This window comes from Scyliorhinus canicula, chromosome 1, assembly GCF_902713615.1.
Source record: "Scyliorhinus canicula chromosome 1, sScyCan1.1, whole genome shotgun sequence".
Lineage (NCBI taxonomy): Eukaryota > Metazoa > Chordata > Chondrichthyes > Carcharhiniformes > Scyliorhinidae > Scyliorhinus > Scyliorhinus canicula.
This window is the reverse complement of record NC_052146.1, coordinates 222,227,256-222,239,348: the sequence shown is the minus strand read 5'-3', so window position 1 is coordinate 222,239,348 and position 12,093 is coordinate 222,227,256. Positions and strand designations below refer to the sequence as shown.

The window sequence follows — 12,093 nt, the reverse complement described above, 5'->3', positions numbered from 1 at the left end:
ACTTTCCAGTCCTCTGGGACCATTCCTGCCTCCAGTGATTCCTGAAAGATCACCACCAATGCCGCCACGATCGACGCAGCTATCTCTTTTAGAACTCTGGGATGTAGTTCATCCAGTCCAGGTGACTTATCCACCTTCAGACCTTTCAGTTTCCCCAGAACCTTCTCCTTAGGTGATGGTCACTGCACTCACCTCTGCCCCCTGATTCTCCTGAAGCTCTGGGATCCCACTGGTGTCTTCCACCGTGAAGACTGATACAAAGTAACTATTCAGTTCAGGTACAGTCAAGGTATATTCCCATGAAGAGGAAAGTTAGAACATATAAATCCAAAGCTCCATAGACAATGGAAGATACAAGAGATTAAGATGGTGTGCTTATCACAGATATCAGGCGGATAATACAACCGAGAACTAGGCTGAATTTAGAACGTTTAGAGGGGAGGTGAAAAAGCAAAGGCCGAGTTTGAAAAGACACTGGAAGCTAATATAACGGGGAATCCCAAAGTCTTCCATCGGTATTTAAATAGTAGGAGGTGGTTAAAAGGCCAGGGGTTGATTAGGATCTAAAAAGGGGATTTATGTATGGAGGCAGGGGCCAGATCTGATGACACTGCATCTGTTGTTTCTGTCATGGGAGTGTCCCTTTAAGAAAGGTCTGATCACATGGCTTCGGTGATGTCATTGTGTGAGTGGAGCTCGGTTGTGGCTCTCTGTGAGCTGTTTTTTGGTTTTGCTTTCACATTTGGCTGCTGTGGACTCAGACAGAGAACAGAAGTGTTTTGGCCTGTCTCTCCATTTTCATTTTAAATATCTGTTCCAGTGAAAATCACCTTGGTGATAGCTTTAGATATAGTTTGCTTTCCGGAAGGGTTTAAACCTGCTGGTGAGACAAGGTCAGAATCTCAGGAAAAGCCAGTCTTATTCAAGTGAGAATGTAGAGTGCTGGGCCACGCCCTTGAAAAGGGGTTTTTGGTGATGGAATTTTGTTTTTGAATTGGAACAGTTAAGGGGGAATTCATTAAGTGCTATACATAGATTACTGTAGCTGTGGGGTGTCTTTATGTTTGTAATTGATAAAAATTATTCCTGATGGTTTTTATATAAATGTTAATTCAGTTCTTAGAATAAAGCTCATTTTGATTGAAGTGTTGGGAAGACTGTTGAATCACACCTCAACTGAAGGCTCTTATGCTCGTCCTAGCCAAATTCAACAAAATGTTATAGGTCAGGTGAACTCCATAATACACTTTGGAGTTTTTAAGCACTAGCCCATAACATTACCAAGGAAGAAATTGCTGCACAGGTCATGGTGAAAAAAAAGACAGTGCAGACATTTAAAGGATTCAAAAGTGGTCAGGAGAAGGCATTTGAATTGGCTGTCTGTAATCAAAGTTGATAAGGCACTAAGACCAGATGAGATGCATCGAAGGATACGGAGGGGAGTGAAAATTGCAGATGCACTGGCCATAATTTTCCAGTCTCCCTTAGACTCAGGAATGGTGCCAGAGGACTGGAGAATACAATTGTTGCACCCTTGCTCAGAAAAGGATGTAAAGATAAGCTCAGCAGTCAGTGGTGGCGCTGGGGGAGCTTCTAGAAACAATAACTCAGGACAAAATTAGTAGTCACTTGGGCAAATGTGAACACATTTGTTAAGGACAAATAAAGTGTTTAACAAACTTGCTGGAGGTTTTTTTGATGAGATAGCAAAGAGAATTGATAAGGGAAATTGTGTTGATGTGGTGTTCAGAAGACATTTGATACAATGCAACACAACAGACTTGACAGCAGAGTCCTCATGGAATAAAAGGGACATGAGGAACATAGATAATTGGCTGAGTAATAGGAATCAGAATAGTGATTAATGGATGTTTGTCAGACTGGAGGATATTCTGCAGTGAAATTCTCCAGGGGTCAGTGTTGGGACCTTAACCTACAGGACGCAATTTCAATATTTTTCAGATGGAAGCATTGTGAACTGTGAGGAAGATAATGTAGGACTTCAAAAAAGGACATAGACAAGGAATAGGTGGACAGGAGGCAGATGAAATTCAATGTAGAGAAGTGTGAAGCAATTCATTTTGGCAGAAAGAAAAAGAAGGCGCAATATAAAACAAAGGATACAATTCTGAATGTGGTGCAGGAGCAAATAGACGCGAGTGTAAATGTGCAAAAATAACTGAATGTGACAGGAAGGTTCATACTGCAGTTAATAAAGCATAATGTATCCTCAACTTTATTAATGGGGCATAGTGTACAAAAGTAAGGAAGTAATTTTTTTAAAAGTTGTATTAACACTGGTTTGACCTCAAATGGAAGATTGTATCCAGTTCTGGGCACCAAATTTGAGAGACTGCCCTGTTTGCTCTCAGTTCAAAGACGTGAAGGTTAGGTGGATTGGCCATGCTTAATTGCCCCTTAGTGTCCAAAGATGTGCAGGTTGGGTGGGGTTATGGGGGAGTGTGCCTATGTAGGGTGCACTTTCAGAGGATTAATGCAGACTCGATGGGCCGAATGGCCTTCTTCTGCACTGTAGGAATTCTACGGCGAATGGTCCCAGGGATAGTACCATCAGTTAGGTAGATTGGTTGACCAAGTTGGGGCTGTTTTCTTTAAAGAGAAAGTTGGGAGAAGATTCCATTAAAAAAAAATCTTTATTGTCACAACTAGGCTTACATTAACACTGCAATGAAGTTACTATGAAAAGCCCCTAGTCGCCACATTCCGGCACCTGTTCAGGTACACAGAGGGGAAATTCAGAATGTCTAATTCACCTAACAGCAAGTCTTTCGAGACTTATCAGAGGAAACCGGAGCACCTGGAGGAAACCCACAAAGGCACAGGGAGAACGTACAGACTCCACACAGGCAGTGATCCAAGCCGGAAATCGAACCTTGGACCCTGGAGCTGAGAAGCAACAGTGTTACCTATTGTGTTATCGTGCTGCCCACATTACAGGCACTCAAAATCATGAGGGGCATGGGCAGAGGATACAAGGAAAAAAATTCACAATAGTGGAAGGATGAATAACAAGAGGGCAATAGTGTAAGATTTCATAGAATTTACAGTGCAGAAGAAGGAGGCCATTTGGCCCATCGAGTCTGCACCGGCCCTTGGTAACAGTACCCTACTTAAGCCCACGACTCCACCCTATACCCGTGACCCATCCTAACCTTTAGGACACTAAGGGGCAGTTTAACATGGCCAATCCACTTAACCTGCACATCTTTGTACAGTGGGAGCAAACCAGAGCACCCAGGGGAAACCCATGTAGACATAGGGAGAAAGTGCAAACTCCACGCAGACAGTTACCCCAGGCGGAATTGAACCTGGGTCCCTGGAGCTGTGAGGCAGCAGTGCCAACTACTGTGCCGCCCACAATGATTGCAAAAGAAGCAATGGAGACAGGAGGAAAACCTTTTTCACACAGTGAGTGGTTAGCAAGTGGAATGTACTGTCTAGGTGTGCTGTGAAAGTAGGTACAATTAAGGCACGCAAGAGGAAATTGGATTCTTATCTGAAAAGGAAGAATTTGCCGTGTTTCGGAGAGAAGTCGGGGAATGACACCAGATAAACTGCTCCTTCAGGGAGTCGTCACACATGATGGGCTGATTGGTCTCCTGTGTAATAAGTATTCTGTGACTGCGAGTCGGAGAGCTCGCATTTTGGCAGGGAAAACATCTGAACAATCCACTTGTATCCTACTTTCACACATAATTGCTTGACCCACACTCCAACTGGAAAAACTCATGACTAGTTGGTGATTTTTGTATGCCGCTGACAATTTTTAAAGTGTAACCATCAACCAACGAGAATGACAGAACAAAATCAGAAGAAATAACCAAAGCATCGAAGTAAAGCAAAACTGTCCTTTGACAAGCAAACATGTGCAAGGAAGCCATGATTTGAAATTAGCGATTGGGTTTGCATCAATTTTTTTTAAAATTTAGTTACCCAATTATCTTTTTCTCCAATTAAGGGGCAATTTAGTGTGGCCAATCCACCTCACCTGCATATTTTTGGGTTATGGGGGTGAAACCCACGCAGACATGGGGAGAATGTGTAAACTCCACATGGATAGTGGCCCACTGCGCCGCACACCACCCTAAACGGCCAAATCATGACCACAAGCTCACATCACCTCTATCAGTCTCAAAGCAGATCACGTGGTTCTACTTTCTGTTGAATCACAGCAGAAAGTGAAACACAAGAGCCTCGATAGTCAGCAGATCAGGAGTTTGAGAACAGTGATTCATGAGGATATATTTCATTTTCCGATTAACAACTGATGTTCTGTATGCGTCACATCAAGGTGACCACATGCAAGTAAACCCTAAAGCTCATAAAGCGCAGTGCTGTCATTAACGACCTTCATATATCAAAGAGTATTTTTGTAGTTTGAGAAAACAGGTGCTCTGAATCTAAGAAATGACTGGATATACAAATGTTTGATGTTTATGATAGTTTAGTGCCTCGTAGACATGCAGAGATGACACTCACCATGCTCTTTATTACAATACACAAAATTCATGCTGCCTCATGCTTACTGTTAAGTTTCAACTTCAGTAACTACACCCACAGGATTCACTGACAACACAGTGAGAAGTCAACAGACAGGCCCAATTCAATTCGAACAATTGAACACAAAAACGTTAAAACAGTGAACGATATAGAGCCAAGATAGAGACAAAGGTTAACAGCTAGTACCAGCAATACAGGTGAATGGCAAGGAAGATTTAAAATTGGGAGCATAATCACAAGCAGGACCCAATGGATAAAACTGTGAGGAGACGAAGGAATGATTTTACAAAATTGGAAGTGTAAGCCCGAGTTCAACCATCTCCACCTACCAATCCTGTTACACCCAAATACTTGATTATAACAGTCAACGTACAAGGAAAGGGAGATCAAAGCATTTAATTTAATATTCTACAGTGCTTAGTTTTTTTTCAGTACATTTCGAGAACCTCAGAATGTTAATGGCACAGAAAGCAGCCATTTGGCCCATTGTATCTGTTCTAGCCAAAAACGTGAGCCACTGAGTCTAATCCCACTTTCCAGCATTTGGTTTGTAGCCCTGTAGGTTATGGGACTTGTGGGGCATCACTCAACAGCTTTTAAATTAATTGAAGGTTTCTGCCTCTACTACCCTTTCAGACAGTGAGTGCCAAACCTCGACAATCCCTGGTCAACACCCCTTCTCAAATCATTCTACCAATCACTTTAAATCTATTCCCCTAGTCACTGGCCCCTCTAATAATGTAAATAAGTTCTTCCCAGACCCTATCCAGGTCCCTCACAATTTTGTACATCATCTCAATTAAGTCTCCTCTCAGCCTCATCTGTTCCAAGAAGAACAATCCAGTCTCTCCAACCGTTCCAGTTCTGGCAAAATCATCATAAATCTCCTCTGCACCCTCTCAGATACTGCGACACATCAGGGAGGGGGAAGAGTTATCTGGACACTGTATTTCAGGAGGCAGTGTCACACAAGGGAGATATTAGAAAACTGGGTCCAAAAATGAGACCCCAATGTAGCAGCCAATTTAGGGGTTAAACAGACTGAGGGAATAAAGCCCTGCTAGCACAGAGTCAGAGGGGATTGCCCATACCTGACCAAGTTACATTGTCCCTGTCCGACTTCATTAGTGGGAATATACAGGATGCGTCAGATCCATTGTTCTTCGGGACCATCCTGTCTGACCAGCTATTAGTCCATTATATAGTCTAATGGCCTCTTTGTCCATCAATGGAAGGTTAGTTTCTATCAATAGCATGACTCTTTTGAATGAACAGAAGTGGGCAATCAGCCAAGATAACAATAATAGGTTCAAGTCTGAAAAATCCAGAGAATCTTTGTTTGAGGGGGTGGGCAAGCTTTGAGAGACAGAATGCTGTTTTGAAGTTACAGGGAGAAGGCTTTGTAAATCGATCAGAGAGGACATGAAAGTTGACACAGGGGCAGGCTTTGGAAAAGGGTTCTGAACAAGTCTCCACATAAGAAGAAAAATTGTTTTATAAATGCAAGCATTGTCATTGCCTGTCAGGGTAGGTAAGTAGCATGAGAGCTGCATTTTTATTTAAAAGTGATGTTTAATGGGAACTAGTGTGTGAACGTTAAGAAACTGTATGTCATCTGTTAGTGTTAGAGCTGAAGTAAAAATTTTAATTTTGTTTTATTTTCTTTTAGTAAAGTTTGTTTATAAAATAACCCAACCCTATTTCGTATATCGTCACTCCTAGAACAAATCGATTTTTTAAGCACCGTCTTAAAACTTTAAAGTTATGGTCCTGGTCCAGTCTCTTAGGCAGTGTTGAGAGTCCATAACAGCAGTCACACTCCTTAAATTAACTACCTTGAATTTGTTCAGTGGTCAGGAACAAGACGGTGTGACTACAAGTGAGGCAGGTAGAGGGATCCAGGACGGAGCCTCAGCCCCTATCCTTGTCCAACATGTTTGAGATTTTGTTGTGTGTGGGGACAAGAGCGGACACTATGGTACAGGGAGCCATTCAAGTGGGGAAGAGAAAAGAGAAATGTAGTTGTAGTCGAGGACAGCATAGTTAGGGGAATAGACACTATTTCTGTACCCAAAATCGAGAGTCCCGCAGGCTTTGTTGCCTGACCAGCGCCATGATTCAGGACATCTGCTCTGGGTTGGAGAGGAACTTGCAGTGGGAGGGGGAAAATACCGTTGCCGTGGTCCATGTAGGTGCCAACAACATAGACAGAACAAGGAAAGAGGTTCTGCAAAGAAAGTCTGAGGAGCTAGGCAACTAAATTAAATAACAGAACCTTCATGGTTATAATCTCTGGATTATTACCTGAGCCGCAGGCAAATTGACATAAAGGACGTAAAATTTTAAAGATGAATATGTGGCTCAAAGACTGGTGTGGAAGAAGTGGGTTTCGGTTTGTGGGGCAGTGGCATCAGAACTGGGGAAAGTTGGGGCTGTACTGTTGGGGGTGGCCTACATCTGAACTATGCTGGGACCAGTGTTCTTGCAAACCACATAACCAGGTAAGTAGAGGGGGCTTTAAACTAAATAGAGTGGGGATATGTGGCTTACAAAGCAGAAGGATATGACAGCATACCCCTTGACAACATTATAAGGCATCTATTTAGGTAAGGATACCCAGAGTGTGAGAGGAAAGGACATTGTACACAAACATAAAAGGCAATAATAGGGTCAAAACAGGAAGAAAAACTGGTAACAGGCTATAACTTAAATGCTTGTAGCATGTGGTACAAAATAAACAAATTAAAGGCATAAACTGAGGTTAATACATATGATCTTATAGCCATTAGAGACAAAAGGAGATCAGAACTGGGAACCACGGGCCCAAATTATGACGTGCAGCTCCTGTTCATAGATTTGCAGGGTCTTCATTACCCTCTGCAGGCACTGCCCATCTTTTACAGGACCTTCTCAGAGTCTGGAGCATAGTCACCTCGCGCCGCAGCTCTCCCCCGTCAGTAGTGGCAGTTGTCAGGGAGCTGCTACTCTGGAATCCGCACCTCTACCAAAACCATTTTGAATGGCTGGCGGAGGAGTAGGCTGTAGCTGCGGGGTGACCAGGATCAAGGACGTACTGGGTGGCAGAGGGGTGGGTTGGATGACACTCCATGAGTCAGCACGACGATGGATGTCTGGCTCGTGGTCAATGCCATCCAAGACCTCAAAATGGTCGTGCTCGGACCCGATGGCACTCTTGGTCTGGAGGACGCGCAGGTGTGCGGTGGTATCCTGTCTGAGTGAACCACTGCTTGGACAGAATTCCACATTGGCCCCAAGCCCCAAAACTTCCCTCGGGGGCTGGTGCGCCACAATCCTAGCCACCACAGAACGGAAATACCCTTTGCGCCTTTCCGCACTGCGCAGAGGGCTTTCCTGTATGGGCTGCTGCTGCACACCCTTCACCTCCTTACCCTCACCCGGACACGCCATGGCATGCCTTGTTGTGACTGGCAGCAGAAAGAGTCTTCCCCCTCAATCTTGGAGACCTGGGGTGAAGGATGTTCCATGCAGCAGTGCCATACAATCACCGATTAAACTGGTTCACAGACTACCAAGAAGCCTGCCATTTTCGCAGCCTTCTGGAGTCCATGGACCATATCTATGTTACATGTTATAGGCTGTATTCTCTTTTTAGTTTTCTGACAAAACATTTGTTGAAGTTTTGTTTACACTTCAGCACCACGCTCCTGATCTACAGGCAACCGGTGCGAAAAGGGGCAGGGAAGGCGGAGGACCTACTTGCTAACCTGCCCCTGGGCCTGGCAAAGCGTGCCATTTATAAGTCCAGGCAGCGGGCGACCGAGGTGGTTGTCTGACCAGACTGTCTGTCCCTCTTCCGCGGCTACATTCACAGCCGGGTATCCCTTGAAAACGAGCACGTAGTATTCACGGGCACCATCGAGGCCTTCCATACCCAGTGGACACCACAAGGGTTGGAGTGCTTTATTGATCCCTTTAATTGCACTCTCATTTGATGTTATTAATTTTCTGTTGATCTTTGTTATGTTATGTGCCTCTAACAGGACCCGCCCTTTTTGCTTTATCTATTTGATTGACCGCAAAACAATGGCCAATTCACCTAACCTGCACATCTTTGGACTGTGGGAGGAAACCGGAGCATCCAGAGGAAACCCACACAGACAAGGGGAGAAAGTGCAAACTTCAGTCACCTGAGGCTGGAACTAAACCCAGGTCCCTGGCGCTATGAGGGAAGCTTCACTGTGCCACCATGCTACCGTATGTACAGTAGAGAAGCAAACCATTCAGCTAAGCAGGTCCATGCTGCGATTTATGTTCCACGGGCTGCCTTCCACATTTCTTCATCTAACCCCACGTTACTCATTTTGGCACAGAGTTTGGCATTCTGAGTAAAGTTTAGATCAGAGTTATACCAAATCAACCATTGTCTCACTGTACGGTGGTGCGTACTCGATGGGCCGAATGGCCTACTTCTGCTTCTACGTCTTATCTCTCCAATGTAATTACATCCTTTTTGTAATGAGGTGACCAGAACTATACACAGTACTCAAGCCGTGGCCATGTGAAAACTCTCAACATTTACAACATAGGCGATCCCTAAAAAGAGAAAAGAAGTACTTAGCTGTGTTAGGAAAACATATTTACCTTTAATCAGTTGCACTTTACGTTCTGTAGTAGACCCGAGTGCCTCGCTGTGGGCCTGTAGAACGGGGTCTCTCAGAACACAACCACATTTAATCTCTCCCAGAATGACCGTGCTTTTATCAGACGCCATCGCTCAATCTCCCCAGGTTGACCAAATCCAACATGAACTCTTTGCCCGTTCACTTTAACAGGTAAACCTCGAATGCAAGCTGACAGCTTCGAGTCCGCATTCCTTGACGACCAGAGAACAAATCCTCGCAGTGTTTATTATTGCAGCAACTCCCCACTTTACATTTCCATCAATCCCAAGGACGATGACCTCGGTCATTGACAGACAGAATGGGCACAACGACGTTAACACCGGATCACTAAGAACCCGGGCCGGTCTCACACGCCGACTGAGGTGAACAGTGCCGCTGAAACCAAATCACATGACCGGCCTCACTGTATCATGGGAATAGTAGTTCCCCCGCTCGTTTTCTGTCTGATAACCTCAGACTGGCCCCATCTTTGGTGGACTACATCCCCCAGAATGCAGCAGGCGGCAGTGCGCTGTGGATAGGTGACCGGGTTGCCTTGTTTGTTATGCCGGCCGGCTGGGCCGGGCTCTCTGTTCTCCGGCGAGGCAGGCGCCGTCTCCTTTCTGTGTTTCACTGGCGGCCGCTTCCCCTCCCTCGACGCAGGTTTCCGTCCGGTGCACAAGTGCGCTTTCTTCCCATTGGTCACTCACGGGAAGGCAGCTGTTGGCTCCAGCCGAAGAGGTTCCCCCCCCCCCCCCTTTTATTTTGTCGGTCTCGTTTTCAAATAGAAAGACACCAGCGCCCGGGGGTGTGGATCGCTGCGGTGAGAAGGGGAGTTGTTTACCGTGTGGGTGTCGGTGTGCAGAAGGCAGCAGCAGCAGCCACCCAACATCTTCCACCTCCCCCTACACACACGCACTTCTCTCCGGGAGCCATTTTCCGTGCTGAAAACCCGCTCGAGGGCTGCCTGTTTTCCTTTCGGAGCCAGTTAAGGTCCTGACTGCACAAGTTTCAAGACGGGCGGAAGCAACGCCCATGGGCGAGAAACACCGAGAAGCGGTTCATCAACCGGCGCACACATGGACACCCGAATTATGAAGCAGCTGCTTTGAGACGATCCGATTATTTATCAACATTGAGGAAAGTGGTTCAGTCACTCCCCCCACACACCCCCTTCCCTCTCTTCCCCGGGGGGCTCGGCATCGTCAGGTTTATTTTTGAAATTAAATTCGAAAAAGGCTCTGGAGTGGGACCGGTATGCGCGCGTGTTTGCAGGCTATTGAATCAAATGGGCAAGACATTGGGACGATTTCATGTGGGAGTTAAAAAATATATATATTTTTATTCAGAAAATCAGATTGATTTAAAGTAGGACACCCATCAGGTGCGCCAGATCCCGGCAGGAGATTCAACTCTGACCATCTGTCCCTTTTGGACGCCGGTCAGGTTTTATTTGTTCTGATCGTTGTTCAGAGTCGGAATGTGATGGGGATAAACAGCGAAAGGTGAGACCGGAGGAAAATGAATGCCAACCTGTAAATTGTGCTGGATGTTAACATGCGAGTGGACACAGACGGCGAGGCAATCCGTACATGCCCAGGGTTGGGATACTGTCGTGTTCCCGAGCTCCACTTCTTTTAAATCATTGTCTTTCTTTCGGGACTGAGGGATAACAGTCCACGCATTGATGCCGCCCCCAATGAAACAGTGCGAATACAGTCAGATCACTACGCAGAGCTCGTCTCCCATGGAGTCTCCCAAAAAGAAGAGAATTCCGCACAAGAAATGGGAAGTTTTCCCTGGAAGAAATAAATTTCACTGCGATGGCAGGATCATGATGGCTAGGCAAACTGGAGTCTTCTATCTGACACTTGTCTTAATTGTGGTCACCACTGGACTTTTCTTTGCATTCGAGTAAGTAAGATTGATTCATAACAAGTTCACTTGTTTTTTGTTTTTAAAACGCTTAATCTAATTTTCTGATGGGGATGGATTGCTATTAAATATATAAAGTATGTTTCAATCTGATAAAATATTAGGCAAGCAGGTTGTTTAATGTTTTTGAGTGTCGCAGTTACACGTTGTATTCTGTAGGGTGTCAAACGTGTATATTGCCTTCTAGCCTGATGTGTACATGAATTAATGATCATGACAAACTGTTTTTTTTTCAAAGTTCTTTGATCAACTCTGCGATGAGGTTGAAAAAGTGCATGTTGTCTCCTTAGAGTAGAAAATTCCCTAATTGTGCATCAAAGCAATGCCACTGACCTTTATTTATGTGCATCTAGTTTTGCTGCTTCAGACGAGGGGACAGAAATAAGGTTAAACTCAAAGATCCAACATTGGTTGGGACATTGTGTGCCCTGCTGTTAGCTAATAGTAAACCACATATGGCTAACTGGCTCATGGTTGAAATACATTGAGCTGTGTAAAGTTGCTCTGTTTGCTCTGTAGATACAAATTAAGTTGGCCATATTTTTTGTCTTGTACATCCCCATCTAAGTGCCCTTTCAATGATGTGATTAGTATTAATTACTGCCTCTCTAACTTTGTAAGCTGTAGTCTCATTCCTTAGTTATCGCTGGAAATTTAAAAACATGCCCAATTTCAAATTAAAATGCTTTCATTTTTCCTTTGTTTTTTTCCCCTCTCTAATCCATTCTTGCATTCTCTTTATTTCTCTGTACATGATTTGACATTAAATTCACCCACTCCAGTTTACATTTCTTTCTCAATTCTTGCATTATTAATTTCACAATTTATCACTTCCTTGCCTTATACACTCAGACTTGGATGCCTGGATTGCATTTGCACCATTGCCAGCTTGTATTATGAGCAACTTGCAATGGAGAAAGCATAAAACCTAAATGTTGTTGGAATTAGGGGCTGTCCGAATTAATTGAATCTTTAACCCCTTCACTTTCAAGTT

The 12,093-nt window shown here is 44.5% G+C and overlaps 2 protein-coding genes across 3 annotated transcripts in view; one reads left to right on the top strand and one right to left on the bottom strand.

Annotated features, from left to right (window-relative positions):
- Positions 1 to 9,773, bottom strand: part of tmem242 (transmembrane protein 242) — a 65,461-nt gene extending 55,688 nt beyond the window's left edge. Inside the window, exon 1 of the mRNA XM_038808337.1 lies at positions 9,145 to 9,773. Coding sequence (XP_038664265.1) covers positions 9,145 to 9,274 — 130 coding nt within the window. The 5' untranslated portion in view covers positions 9,275 to 9,773. The remainder of the gene's footprint in view (positions 1 to 9,144) is intronic.
- A 348-nt stretch (positions 9,774 to 10,121) lies between these two features.
- The window catches only part of zdhhc14 (zinc finger DHHC-type palmitoyltransferase 14), a 191,908-nt gene continuing 189,936 nt past the window's right edge, over positions 10,122 to 12,093 (top strand). For both annotated transcript variants that reach the window (XM_038808323.1, XM_038808317.1), the window contains exon 1: positions 10,122 to 11,078. In XM_038808323.1, coding sequence (XP_038664251.1) covers positions 10,852 to 11,078 — 227 coding nt within the window. In that variant the 5' untranslated portion in view covers positions 10,122 to 10,851. The remainder of the gene's footprint in view (positions 11,079 to 12,093) is intronic.